Source organism: Myotis davidii, unplaced genomic scaffold (genome assembly GCF_000327345.1).
Source record: "Myotis davidii unplaced genomic scaffold, ASM32734v1 scaffold458, whole genome shotgun sequence".
NCBI classification, from domain to species: domain Eukaryota; kingdom Metazoa; phylum Chordata; class Mammalia; order Chiroptera; family Vespertilionidae; genus Myotis; species Myotis davidii.
The window spans coordinates 893,732-907,949 of record NW_006289819.1 but is presented as its reverse complement, the minus strand read 5'-3'; the positions used below and the strand labels follow the sequence as shown (position 1 = coordinate 907,949).

The 14,218-nt window shown below is 46.9% G+C and overlaps 1 protein-coding gene across 16 annotated transcripts in view; it reads left to right on the top strand.

Moving 5' to 3' along the window:
- SCMH1 (sex comb on midleg homolog 1 (Drosophila)) overlaps positions 1-13,489 on the top strand; it is a 102,865-nt gene extending 89,376 nt beyond the window's left edge. For 11 of the 16 annotated variants that reach the window (XM_006762566.2, XM_015563164.1, XM_006762560.2 and 8 more), the window contains 4 exons: positions 4,472-4,666; positions 7,657-7,722; positions 11,108-11,250; positions 12,372-13,489. In XM_006762566.2, the coding sequence (XP_006762629.1) occupies positions 4,472-4,666; positions 7,657-7,722; positions 11,108-11,250; positions 12,372-12,497 (530 nt within the window). In that variant the 3' untranslated portion in view covers positions 12,498-13,489. Of the gene's footprint in view, positions 1-4,471; positions 4,667-7,656; positions 7,723-11,107; positions 11,251-12,371 lie in introns of those variants that run through there. The other 5 variants (XM_015563166.1, XM_006762565.2, XM_006762570.2 and 2 more) reach the window with 2 other exon arrangements.
- Positions 13,490-14,218: the final 729 nt, after the last annotated feature.

The window sequence follows — 14,218 nt, the reverse complement described above, 5'->3', positions numbered from 1 at the left end:
CTGGCCCGAGGAATGGAGAGGTGGTGCTGTTAGCTTCAGAGCTGTGCTGTCTGTTGATGGGGGAGCATATAAATCTGAGAGGTGCCCCCTTCTGACCTTCTATACCAGTCTTGTCCTCACACTGCCTTCCCTAGTAGTCTTTTTATTTTTATCTTAGCAGAATCACTTCTGATAAAGTGCCACTTCTGAAGAATGTGCTCAGGGAACTGACTACTCACTCAGCCCCAGCCACCACCACCCCCTCTTTATTTTTGCATCCAAATGAGTATTGCTTACATAACTTATAAAAACATACTGACTTTCAAATATTGCTTGTGGGGACCAAGCCATCTGGTCTGCACAGACGTATTTGTGACCCCGTCATTGATCCTTTTTCTTACCTAACCTGCTCTAAATTGTGTTCTTTCAGCATCAGAATCTCTGAGAACAGAAAAAGGCATTCTCACCTAGAGTTAGAATGTCCCACTGGGAGTCTGGGCTGAGCATGGTGAAGTTAGTGCAGACAGAGGCAGGCTGTGAAATGTCCCCAGCTATTGGCAATCAGGAACTCTAAGTTGTACTTCAGTTATGAAAGTAAGGCCCATCTGGGATGCTAGAAGAGCAGATACATGAAAGGGAGTAGCATGTCCATGAGTGTAGCTGCTAGTCTAAAGACAGATTTCTCGAAGAAATAGCAACTTCGAATTCCTTAATGGAATATGGTTGTTAAGAACTAAGAGAAATATCCTGGTAGCAGTATGCAGAGACTGGTAGCGGTGCATATCATGGACTGCAGTCCCCAAGGCAATTTGGTATTATGGGCATGACCTTTCCTGGGTATTCTGTTCCAGTTTGCATCTCTCTGATTCAACTCTGACTCAGATAGGAGGAAGCAAGCTTTAACCTCTTATCCTTATCCCCTCAGCAAAGAGATCAATACTAGGGTTATCACATTCCTCCATTGGCTGTCCCCCTTTCCTTCCCTCATTTTCAGACAGATTCAGTCAACTTTGCACCCTCTGTGCTCTCTAACCTCTGGTTCTTGTGGTGGGTTCCCAACCACTTAGCTGCTCTCACCCTAGTTTTTAATTGCTTTCCTGAAATGAGCATTTTAATTCTGCTCAGGCAAGTCAGAGCATCATCTAGATTTCTGACTCCTCTGTGCTCCTTCACTTATGACTTCTGCTTAAATACTCCTAATGCTAAGTTGCTCACTGTCACCTTTGGCAATCAGTCTTACTGTTAGACCCTCTGATTGTGAAAATGCCTCTCTTTATAGCTGAAATCTGTCTTCTTTTAATACCTGTCCACTGTTGCATTCCCTGTCTTCCCAGTCCTCTTCCCATCCCATGATTGCCTTTAGGGTTTTTGTCTCCTCTGACTGTTCTCCAGATTCTACATTCCCAGGTTTTTTCTTCTTTGCTTCTCACCAGTATTCTGGTCACCCTCTGCTGGGAACTCTGGTTTTTAAGGTCAGCCTTGCAATACGATACTCAGAGAAGATCTGCCACTCACTAAAAATAAATGCATAAGGGCAAGATCCTTATCTGTCTGTTTACCTTTGCATAACCCCATCCCTAGGATAGTGGCTTGCAAACAAAGAGTGCTCAACCAAATGCTGTTGAATGAACTCCCTCTCATGCTGATGGTTCTCTTGTCTCCAGCATATCACAGCAAATTTAATTGACATTGACCTTATGAGGTTCAGGGTTTTCATCTCCATTTTACAGATGGGTAAATTGAATCCCAGGAAAAAGGCAGTGATTGTTGACTAATGATTGTGCTAGAAATAGAACTCAAGTCTTCCAGCCTCAAATTCTGATCCCTGGGCCAGAGTTTCAAAGTTTGCTTTGTTTTAGCAGTAGAACTCCTTTTTTGCAAAGTTAACATGATATGAAACTCTGGTGCATTAAAGTTAAAACCAGAGCTGTTTTGATAGAAACTGGGATGAGACCCAGAGCCCTATTTCCTTGGCCTCTCTCAGGAAGCCCCCAGGCCTGAAAGCATTGCCGTCCCTGGCATTATCCTAGTGAGGTCAGCCAGGGCCTCACAGATCAGCCTTTAGTAGAACCTCCCAGAGCCTCAGGAATGATTTTTTCCACTGCATCTCATTAGGATAAGATTTTATGGCCTTGCCTAGTCCAGTACCACCAGTCCAGATTTTCAGGCCCCTAAATTCAGATTTCAGTTATCATTCTTAGCATTGCTGAGAGGAAAAGACACTTACTGATGTGCATTAGCATCTGGTAAGCCACAGGCATTGTCGTCATAATTATGTTTCACATCTGTTAGCTCTTGTGAGGCAGGTGGTATCATCTCCAGTATTCACTGAGTAAAATGAGGACTAGAAAGGTGAGGTTGTCCTGCTGATAAATGCAGAAATTCCACTTTATCTTTTTCTTGAGCTAATGCAGAGAACGTAGGTTTGCCACTCTTAACTCTGAATGAAGAATAACATAACAACTTCAGCCTTTGTAAAGTTCATCTCATTCCATTTCCTCATTTGATGTTCTCGGCATGACAAAGGGTGGTTTTTCCATTTTGCAGATGAAGAAATTGGTGCTCAGAGAAGACAACTTATTGAGGATGACACACCTAGTAAAAGGCAGGAGCTCAGGCACAGTACTCAGGCCTTGTTTTCTGGATTGGGTTCCTGTCCTTGTCTCAAGGCAGGACAATGGTGTAGTCATCTCTCCTGGAAAATAGGAATCTGGAACCTCACCTGCAGAATGGGAGTGGATATGGTTTAGGTATTCTGGGGCCTCAGAGACTTTCTCTTCAGAATCATTTCTAGGGAAAGGCTTCATTCGGTAAATTCCCTGAGATAAGGGTGAAATATGTCTCATGCTAGATTTGACATTAAGCCCATGGTTACCAAGAAATTTTAGGTAAATAGCAGAAAGCAGTTCTAAAATCCCAAACCATCTGCCAGAGGTCTTATTATATGCCAGACAATGAGCTTGAATTTAATATTTATCAGAGGGCCTAAATGAATCCCAAGCATTATCTAAACACCAGAATTCTGAGAAGAACCACAAAGGACAGTGATATGATCCAATACCTGAGACACCCACCCATCCCCGTCCCTCACCATAAGCAGAGAATGCTGTGGCCAGGGCCAAGGAGCTGTTTTGATGTCTAGAACCCAGTGATGAGGCAGAATCTGCTTCAGGTTCTGCAGTGCAATGCTTAGGGGCTGCAGCCCGGTGTTGGGCCATGGCCTAGGCATAGAAATGTCAGGCTGAGGTTCCCTTTACAAAGGTTTCCACAGCCACTTCCTTTTGATATTTACAAGCCCCTGGGAAGAAAGGGACTTCCTGTGTTATAAATAAGGAGACCGAGGTCCTGAGGGAAACACCTTGCCTGCGGAGGGCAGAGTCAAATTCTAACCCAGATTCTGGTCCTGTGCTCACATTCTCACTACTGTACCTTCCAGCGTCCTTGGAATGTTTCTGCAGAACAAGGCAAATATGAAGGGGTGGAGGGCATAGGAGCAGGTCCTTTGCAGACAGGCCTTTAGCCAGGCATCAAGAAGCATTTATGAGGTAAACAGCTGGCTGAGAGTAGGCTTCTGAAGTACCCTCACCTAAGCAAATGTATCTCTTCTCCAGCACCCTGTTCGCAGCTCTAGCAGCTATGTGTAAGGCAGGCAGCCTCTTCCTATTTTTTTAAGGTTCTCCTTATCTAGAAAAAGCAGAAGAAACCTCAAGGACCATCTAGTCTAAGAGGAAGTATCTCTAAGGAGATCCAAGTCCAGAGAGAGGCACTGGGCTTGACTCAGACCTAGTGAGAGCCAGGATGGTGACTGGTACACAGGCCTCCTGAGATCCAGCCTAGGACAGGGGTGGGCAACCCCTGGCACACGTGCCAAACATGGCACATCAGTAACTTTTGCTGCCACACGAAACCCTCTCTTATAATCTTCCATTTACAATTTTTTTCTTAATATTGACTTTTTTATTTTTCAGATAAATTCAGTGTAAGTGCATCTTAGATAAATAATTTTACATAACAAGTTATCTTAAAGACCATAGACATGGATTGACGAAAGAGGGGAAGAGCAATTTCTATGCCTCTGCCTTAACTCTCCCTGCCTTTCTAGATCCAACCAGTGTTTTGGTTTCATCCACATATGCTTGTGAATCTTTGTTCTCAGTGATGAATTTTGTTAAGTCTCATAATAGGAGTAGCCTGACGGATGAAAGTAGTAGGAATTTTATTATTTCTTCAAGGTTCTTCACATACGTACACCTTAAGAGATATCAAATAGACATAACATGTTCTCAAAAAATTAGGGTTGGCACGCAGAAGAATTTTGAGTCAGAGATTTTGCTGGTTTTGGCACGCACTCACAAAAAGGTTGCCCACCCCTGGCCTAGGACTTCCTGTTTTGCTGCCTTTTGCTCCATCTAGACAGGTACCTGGGAGCCAGTGCTGCAGCAATCCTTCTGGACTATTCCCTGCTCTAACTCTGATTTTTACTGTTTTCCAGGTGAAACCTTTGTACTAGGGAATAGTCTGGCCCGGTCCTTGGAGCCACACTCAGACTCAATGGACTCCACCTTGAAACCCACCAACCTTGTCAGCACTTCCCAAAATCTTCGAACCCCTGGGTACCGGCCTTTGCTTCCATCCTGTGGCCTCTCACTGAGTGCTGCCTCAGCTATGCGTAGACTGTGCTCCAGGGGTAAGCTTACCAGAATGCTGGCCCTCCTGCCTTCCCTCATTCTTTCCTTTCTTTATTCCTTCCTGAGCTCTGGGAGGCTAGAAAGGACTTGGCTGTGTTTCTCTCTGTCTGGTGGTTGTGCCTGGCGAGGCACCTGGGAGGCAACTGAAGCTCTGGGATTGGCTTGAGAATAATGGTAACTAAAACATAGAGCCAAAGGGATAGGGAAGAATTCATTCAGTCCTTCAATGGCCACTTATTTGAATACTGTTTGGCATGGGGATGCAAAAATTGGTCACTTCTTATCCTCAAGGAGCTCACAGTATTGTGGAAGAGATACTGAAATAGGTAATTGTAAAACAACATCTTAGTGCATTTACAGAGATATTCTCTATTAGTATAAAAACTACAGAAAGGAACACCTAATGCAAGCTAGATGTCCAGGGGAAGCTTCCTTGAGGAAGTGATGCCCTTTCTGAGACTTGAAGGGTGACTGTATGAATGGCCTTATCAGGAATGGTAGGGGAGGGAGAACTTTCCAGCAAGAGCACAGCATGAACAAGGGCAAAGGGAAAGATTTTTTTAAGAGCTAGCGCAGAGTATGCCAGGAACCACATGCTGTTTGGTGTTGCTGAAACAAAGGAGAATGCTGGGACTTCACAGAGAAAAGCCTGGAAAGGTCAGGCTTATACCACAGAGCCACCGAGGACCCTAAATGCCACATTGGAGAGTTTGGAGTTGATCTTATAGGCAATGCGAAGTTATCGAAGGCTTTTAATTAGAAGACCTAAAAACGTTTGTTTTCAGTAGATCATTAACTACTATATTGAGAATGGATTAGAGGAGTGACAAGACTAGAGAGACCAGTTACAAGGTTATGGGCTTGAGCCAGACCAGAAGTGATGAAGGCCTAGATTAGGGCAGTGGTGGAAGGTTTGTAGAAGAGAGACTAGGTTTGAAACTATTCACCAGGTAAATTTAGTCAAATTTGAGGATTGTGAGGAAGAAGGGAGTGGGAATGTCTTCCAGGTTTTGAGATGAGGTGGCTGGATTAACGTTGGTGCCTAGAAGAGAAAGAAGGGTAGGGCATTGTTATTAACTTAATTAGGGTACTCCTAAGGCTTAGGAAGAGCCACACTCAAGGGGCCAAAGAGCTGCATGTGGCTCACGAGCCACGGTTTGCCAACCACGGATCTAGGTGATATTTAGAAGGCGGTGGCTATTTAGATCTGATTCTCAGGGAAGAGGACTGAGCTGAAGTTAAATATTTGGGAGTCATCAACACATAGATAGTATAGTTGAAGCTGTAGGGTGAATGGCACCCATTTCCCAGGAGTATGTGTAGAATGAAAACAGTTAACCATGATGTAGTCCTGGGGACCAACAAAGTATAGGAGATAGAAACAGGAAGAAGATTCCACCCAGGAGACAAAGGAGTAGTCAAATAGGAAAAACAGAAGACTTTAATATTGTGGCAGCCAGGACAATACGGAATGTTTTAAGGAGAGCACAGCAAAGGTTCAGTAAAATAAGGACAGAGAAATATCTACTGGATGTGTAGCTTCAGTGTTGGTGAAGGGTAGTGAGGGCAGATTGCAGTGGGTAGGAATATCACGGAGAGTTTGTTGAAAAAAAGAAAGATGATGACCTTTCAAAGAAGGTCTTCTAGAGTGGAAGCACACTGGGCATGCTTATCAGTAGACAACTTGAGCCTTCCAAGGAGAAGAAATTAAGAATATGGGAAAGAGGAAAAAGTAAGGCCTTGAGAGTTATAGGAAGGGTTAGGGATCCAGGGCACAGGCAGATAGCTCTTAAACCAGAAGGAGGCACACCTTGTTCTCTGACACTGGAGGGAAGATTGTGGCCATGAGTAAATGGAGAGAGGGCTGAGTAAGGAAGGCTTAGGAGTGCTGAAAGATTGAATTGGTCATAAAGAAGACGGGGGAAATGGATGAAGGAGAAGGGAATTGTTTGCGGGGAACACCAAAGGCCCAGCTGTGCTTGCAGACTAATTTGGAAGTTTGCAAGAGCTATAGTTTTCTTCTGTGGCTCTTAGAAACCTAGATGTGGGGTGAGAAAAGAGTTTGAGAATTAAGGTTTTATGTTTATGTCAAGCCAGTAGGACAAGAGGGGGCAGGGAGTGCGGAAGCATATAAAGGAATCGAGGAGCTGCAAGGAGAGGAGTTTAAATCAACACTGGATCTGGGCAGGGTGGGGAAGAAGCAAGGCTAAGAGAAGGCTGAAGGATGGGGAATTGTAAGATTGATGTGTTGATGATCTTGTTATGTCAAGGTTATAATGGACATAAGTCACAAGACAGTTGGGAAGACAGGGTTGAGGTCAGAAAGTGGCATGTTTAAAATTCTGAAGTGATGTTTAAAATTGTTCCAAGTGATGGCAAAAACCAGACAGTGAATTTGGCAATCGGTATTTGAAGTAGAGTAGATGTGAAAGTCACTGGCAGAAGCAAGGAAGTTGAATAGATTGCTGATTGCCTCTGAAAATTATGGCAGGAATTGGGGGGGAATAGAAGGCAGTGAGCTAAATACCAAAAAGTCTTCATTTAATAAGAGGTAGAAACGCTGAGATTTATAGATGACGGTGTGCCCTCTGAAGAACATGAGCTTTCATAGGAGTATGGTCTAAAAGTAGCAATGGGGATACAGGAGATCCACCTTCACATCCCACAGCTGGGCCTTTGGTGTTTCCCACAAAAGGCCTTATGCTTTCACAGCCCAGGAATGTGTGGGCTGTAAAAGAATAAGGAAACTCCATTAACAAGGCTTGCAATGGAAAGAGGTGACCTCAGGAGAAAGTTTTCAGGAAGGCTGACAGGGGAAGAAGCCTGGGATGCCCCTCCCCCAGTGAGGCAGCAAAGTGGAGCATGAGAAGCTCTGAAGTAGAGAGTTGATCCCCTGCCTTGAGCTTTGGGTAAGTCATCTCACCTTGCACATCTTCATGTTCCCCATGTGCAAAATGGAGATGGTGACATCCACCTGGTCTTTCCACAGGAGTGTTAAAAGGATCTGATGGAAGCAGGGATATGGGATCGTTTTGGAAACTAACTCATTCCCCAGGTAGGAGGACATTCCTTTACTGTGATCTTCTCCAAGGCCCTGTTTCTGTTAGGAGTGCCTCATGTGGCACTGGCCTCAGATGTCACTGTTGTCCCCAGGCATCTTTACTCTTCCTTTGGAATACATGGAGTCTGTTGGCCAGGTCATGGTCTAGATTGCTTCTGATCCTGAAGAACCCAGTAAGGCTATGAAAGGATTCCATTCAGTTGGCCCTAAAATTGTTTCTCTCATAGAATTTAATGGATGTCAAGTCTATCCCCTATTATTTCATGACCCAGGATGATTGGGCATCTGTTTGTTAGTCTGGCCTCTCTGGAGGTGCCTCACCTGCCTTAGTCATTCTCAGATTGAGACCCTCTCCCTTCTTTGAGGAGTAACCACCAGCTCTACCCATTGGGTGGAGGGAGAGAACCTTGATATAGTCTATCTGAAAAATTGAGACTAGGAAAAGATCGAGACAGGGCCCTAACTCATCTCCTTCCTGCCTGTGTGGTCTTGGGCAAGTCCCTTCTCTTCTCTGAGCCTCAGTTCTCTCATCTCTAAACTGAAGATGATGATAATTCCTTCAGGAGCTGTTTTAAAGGGAAAATGAGTGGACAATGGTGGGAGTTCTTTATAATGTTCATATGTCAGACCTCTCTTCACCACACTCACCACTACCGCCTAGTGCATGCCATAGTCACCTCTTGTCTGGACTATCATCGGAGACTCATTTACAGCTGGTCTCCTTCACTTGTCCTTGCCCCCTAACACCTATTATCAACATAGACTATGAGAGGGATTCTTTTAGTTATAAATTGGTTCATGTCACTCCTGTGCTCAAACTCAACTCATGTCACTCAGAAAAGCCAGTGGCATACAAGGTCTTCTGCTACCTCACCACTGCTCCCCTGCCCAGCACATACATACACGCCTCTGAGATGTTACTTCCTGCTACTTCTCCTCATTCACTCTGCTCTGGCCCATTGCCTCCCTGCTCAACCCTAAATATACTCATCACTCTCTGCCTCAAGTTCTTTGCTCAAATGTCTTCATCTCTGTAGAGTATACATTCTAACAGGAATAGGCTGACAAACACATCCTATATAATAAAACCCTAATATGCAAATAGACCAAATGGTGAAATGACTGGTTTCTATGACATGGAAGAGCTGCCCCCTGGTGGCAGTGCACTCCCACAGGGGGAGTGCTGCTCAGCCAGAAGCCGGGCTCATGGCTGGTGAGTGCAGCTGCAGTGGCGGGAGCCTCTCCTGCCTCTGCTGCAGGCCGGCGGTAAGGGACAAGGGGTCCTGGACTGCAAGAGCCCCGGTCTGCGAGAGGAATGTCTTACTGCCGGCTTAGGCAGACATCCCCTGAGGTCCTGGACTGTGAGAGGGCACAGGCCAGGCTGAGGGACCCCCCCACCCAGTGCACGAATGCTTGCACTGGGCCTCTAGTATAATAATATTACATATGTGAATATGTATGTGTTTGTAATATATATGTATGCATGAATAATACTGTGTGTGTGAGTGATTTCTAGCTTCCCTGGGTAGAAGAATTGGACGCTCAGTTGTATATCTCCGTTCTGCTCTCCATAATCTCTGAGTTTGTTTCTGTCTTAGCATCACAGTAGACTTTCAGGGTAGGGAGAAGTGGCTGGCTATAGAGAGTTCTCCCCAACTTCCTGTCTACTGCCACCTCTAAAAAGCCATCGGAATTTCTGTGGCTCTAATCCAGCACACTTCTCCCCTGGTCTGCTCAGTGCCCAGCCCCAAGCTTCATCGCAGAGGCACGACTGATTAAATCATTGGCTATTAGTGATTGAACTCGATCTCCAGCCTCTCCCTTCCCCAGGAGTTTGGAGGTGGGGCTGAAAGGTCCAACTCTCTAGCCACCTGGTTGGTTCTTCTGGCAAGCAACTCCCATCTTTAGGGTCTTTCCGAAAGTCATCTCATTGACATACTTATAATGAAAGGGGCTCATCATAACCTTTATTTATCTCACCACTTGGGAAATTCAAAGAATTTTAAAAGTTCTATGCCATAAATGGGTATTAAGACCAAATATGTATGTTTCATATTATAAATCACAATACCATAAGGACATAGCAGGGGAGAAAATAGAAGACATTGATGCATAAAATTATTTTAGGTAGTCATATGTGCTGGAAAGAAAAAACAAAAACTACAGAGTTAATGGGGTTGAGAGTGACAATGGGGAATGGAGTGCTTTTACTAGGAGATTAGGGAAGGCCACTCTGAGGAATTGGTATTTGAGATGAGACCTGAATGTTGAGGAGGAATTGGGTATGCAAAGATCTGGAAAAAGAGCATTTCAGACAAAAGAAATTACAGGTCAAAGAATAAGAGCATAGCCTGTTCAAGTAGCAGCAAGAAAACTGGCTTGTCTGGATTATTGTGAGGGAAAGATGGGGCTGGGCCTGAGACGTGAGGTCAGAAGGAGGAAGGGCCAGGTGATGGAGCAACTGCAAGGCCAAGGAGTTGAGATGTCCTGTCAGGTGTGAGGGGAGGCCACTGCATGGGGTTTCTAGGGACTGACATCATCCAATTTCTTTTTAAAGGCTGCTTTGACTGCTTTCCCGATAACAGGTTATTAGGCGATGTGATGGGAGAAGTGTGTAGCAGTTAAGCTGTAACCAGGGATACACAAAATGCTTTGTGAGGCCAGTTATTTCCATATTACACCAGAAGAGTTTCACAGAGGAGCTGGTTCTTGAAGCCATCCCTTGCTTGGCTAAGTTGGGGTTTGCCAAAGAAAAGAAATTGAAGGGAGAGGAGGGACACATTCCAGGAAGAGGGATGCCATGTACCAGAGATCCGTGGCAGGTGATGACCAGAATAGAGATCCCAACTCCCACAGGGAAGTGGCGATTGAGCCACGATTGAGATACAAGCTCTAAGCGGGGCACTAAAGTAACGCTGAGGCTTCTGGAAGCCAAAGCAAAACTGTCTGCCTCTGTACATTAGCTATAGGGAGGTCAGCTCTTCCCCAGGGCTTTATCCTCCACTTTTTTCTCTCTAGACCCAGGAATTGGGCTCTGCTCTTGCCCAGTTCCCAGGTCTCTCAGTAATGGTTGCCAGAACCACAGCAAAAACAGTTTCACCCCCCAGTCCCACCGAACCTAAGTAAGCCCATCACCTCATTTACCCGACTCTAGCCCAGGAGGAGTCACAGCCTCTGTGTAACATTCTATTTTCAAAATCAGATCTACCCTTAAAGAACAAAGATTTAACTCACAAAGACCCTTTATGGAAACCCTCTGCTGCCTCTGGTCCCTCTGCTGTTAGTTCACCCATAGAGTGAAAACAGGACATGCCAAAGAGTGTGGTGGGACTTCAAACCAGTTCCCACCCATGATGCCAGCTGTCCCTCTGTCCTGCAGGGTCGGACCGATACCTGGAAAGCCGGGATGCCTCTCGAGTGAGTGGCCGGGACCCCTCCTCATGGACAGTCGAGGATGTGATGCAGTTTGTTCGGGAAGCTGATCCTCAGCTTGGACCCCACGCTGACCTATTTCGTAAACACGTAGGTGCCCCTGCTGATCTCTCGGGTTCACTGGGAGTATTGCTTCTGTAGCCACAGACTCTGTAGGGCATGGGCTCTACATTTGTTCCAGGTCCCTTGAAACAGCTCAGGAGACCACACAAACTTGGGGTCAGGATCTTGGGTCTCAACCAACCCTCACTGGGCACTGAGTTCACTGCTGGGTGTGTGCCCTGTGGGCTCCGTAGCAGGGACAGGCCCTCCTCTTCCTAGGTACGCTGCTCTCTCATCTGCCAGCCTTGGCCTGAGAGTCAGGGGCCTTAGCCCAAGTTAGAGAGTCCCTTGCCAAGTGGTCCCCAGCTCTCCACCCTCATCAGGCCCTCGTCTTCTCCTAGGCCAGTGATGGCGAACCTTTTGAGCTTGGCGTGTCAGCATTTTGAAAAACCCTAACTTAACTCTGCTGCCATGTCACATATAGAAATTTTTTTATATTTGCAGCCATAGCAAAACAAAGACTTATATTTTTGATATTTATTTTATATATTTAAATGCCATTTAACAAAGAAAAATCAACCAAAAAAATGAGTTCACGTGTCACCTCTGACACGTGTGTCATAGGTTCGCCATCACTGTCCTAGCCTCTCACACATCTCTTCAAGTGACCAGTTGGCCCTGTGGCCAGGGACTACTCCTAATCTCCGCATTGACCATTCTTCTGATTTGGGGCACAAGGCCATTTCCCCTGCTGCTTGGTGCAGTTCATTTAAATTTCCCATGCCAGGTGGGTTTGGAGGGCACTCTTAGCTCAGGCCTGCTGTGTGTCTAGCTCACACAGATGGTCCCTGCCTCTTAGGAAGGAAGAGGACTCAGAATAACAAGGTCATATACACTGACTGGGAGGCTTCCTAGAGGAAATGGAACTGAGCTGGACTCAGACATCTGGGAGGGTTCAACAGAGAAAGGAAACTGGTACAAACATGTGAAGAGGTTAGCAGGTGGGCTCAGCAATAGCTGTTTGTGGGGAAGGGAGGGTAGGAGACAAAAGGTGGTAGACCAGGGAGGCTTTAGTGTCACAGCAGGTCCACTGGATTCCATGTGGCTGTACTTCCCTGGGGTGGTCAGACCAACCAGGCCTCTGATGGCGCCTCTCCCACGCCCTACAGGAGATCGACGGCAAGGCCCTGCTCCTGCTGCGCAGTGACGTCATGATGAAGTACATGGGGTTGAAGCTGGGGCCCGCGCTCAAGCTCTCCTACCACATTGACCGGCTGAAGCAGGGCAAGTTCTGAGCAGGAAGACACGGCCTGACAACTGAGGGGTGGAGCATACGGGGCGGCATTCTCCAACCAGCAGCTGGCTCCCGGTGGTTGGTGGCATTCGGCGCACCTCAGGACTTCAGGAGTCTATGCAGAGCCCCCACTGCTCCCCTCCATGTCCTTCCATGAAGGGCTGAGAAGGGGGAGTGTGGGGCCCAGGGCTGGCGCTGTTCTGAGGCCCCCTCTATTTATTTCCCAAGTCTGGCCGGCCTCAGAAGTTTAGACTGAACACCTGCCATGTGATGGCAAAGGGGAGGACCCCTGAGGTCTCAGAAGATGGGGCCCTGAACTGACACTCGTGCCCAGTCCCCTTACCCCTTGCTGGGTCTGATGTGGTACCCACTGCCACAGCTCCTGCTTTCTCCTTCGAGATACCCAGATTCCAAACTCATGGTGCAAACCTCTACCTTTTTTTTTAAAAAAAAAAGTTCATTTTGTATTGTTATTTATTGTTTCTGGCACTTGGGCAAGCCCTTCAGTTCCTACTCCTCACTCCAAACATGGGGTTTCAGGAGGAGAAAGACTGCCCTGCCCTGCCCTGGTCCTAGAGAGGTGTGGCCCCTTCACAGAGGATATAACCTCAGGGCACTTTCTCTTTGGGACAGACAGACCCATAAAGCCTTGACCACATCACTCAGTGTTGGGTGGAGAAAGTCCTGTCACCTTCCCCTCTCTTCCTTATTGGGCCCATCGCCCAGCCTCATCCATCGGAATGGGAGTCCCTGCCCGCACTGACCCAGCACAGCTCCTTGCTCTGGCCAGAACTGCTGCCACAGAAGGTCGGGCCAATGATTTTAGGCCACGAAGTCCCTAGGGTGGTGGGAGGTAAGGGTCTCCAGGCTGGAGTCTGGCTGCACCCACTCCGCTGTCTACATGCTTCCTTCGCAAGCAGGTCAGCACAGCTGCCCTGCTACCCTCTGGACTATTTTATGTTGACTTGTTTATAAATAAAAAGCAATATAGATGCCAGTGTCTTTTCAATCAACAGCCAAATCACTGTTTTCCAGCAGGCAGGTCAGTCCCTCCTCATGGTCTTAGTTTCCTCACATATAAAATGAGGAGCTTGGACAGGATGATCCCTGAGTTCTTCTAATTCCAGCAAATTCCTAACAGATTAGCCAGGTGTCCCCTGGGGTCCCAGCACTGCATGCCAGCAAGACAGCGGTGCGCACAGCAGCTCCTCAAGCCGGAGCTGGAAGAACACTGTTAAGGTTAGCAGCTCCCAGGAGCCTCAGTGTCTGGGCTCATCCACATCCTCAGGCAAGGAGAGGTGCAGACTAACCGGGCCAGGGGCAGGTGCTCACGGGATGGCAGAGAAGGTGTAGGGGCAGCAGCACAGTTCAGTATAACCCGAGTGTCACTGTGTACCCCACACACGGCTCTACATGAGCTAGAATGAGCTCATTTAACCTTCACAACAAACCCATTTTATAGGTGAGGAAAGAGCAGCTCAGATCACAGCCAGGAAGTGTTAGAGTAGGCATTTGAAGCCAGGTAACCTGACTTCAGGGCCACGCTGAGGCTCCAGCTCGTCCAGCCATTCGCTCTGGGTCATTCATTTCCTTTCTTCGAGCCACTTGCCTGGGGGGTGGTCGGGGAGGGGTCGGGGAGAGTGGGTAAGGAGACTTCTGAGGGGAAGGGCGTACTTGCCAGCTCTCGCCAGTGACTGGTTCTGACATCCTGATGAACTTAGA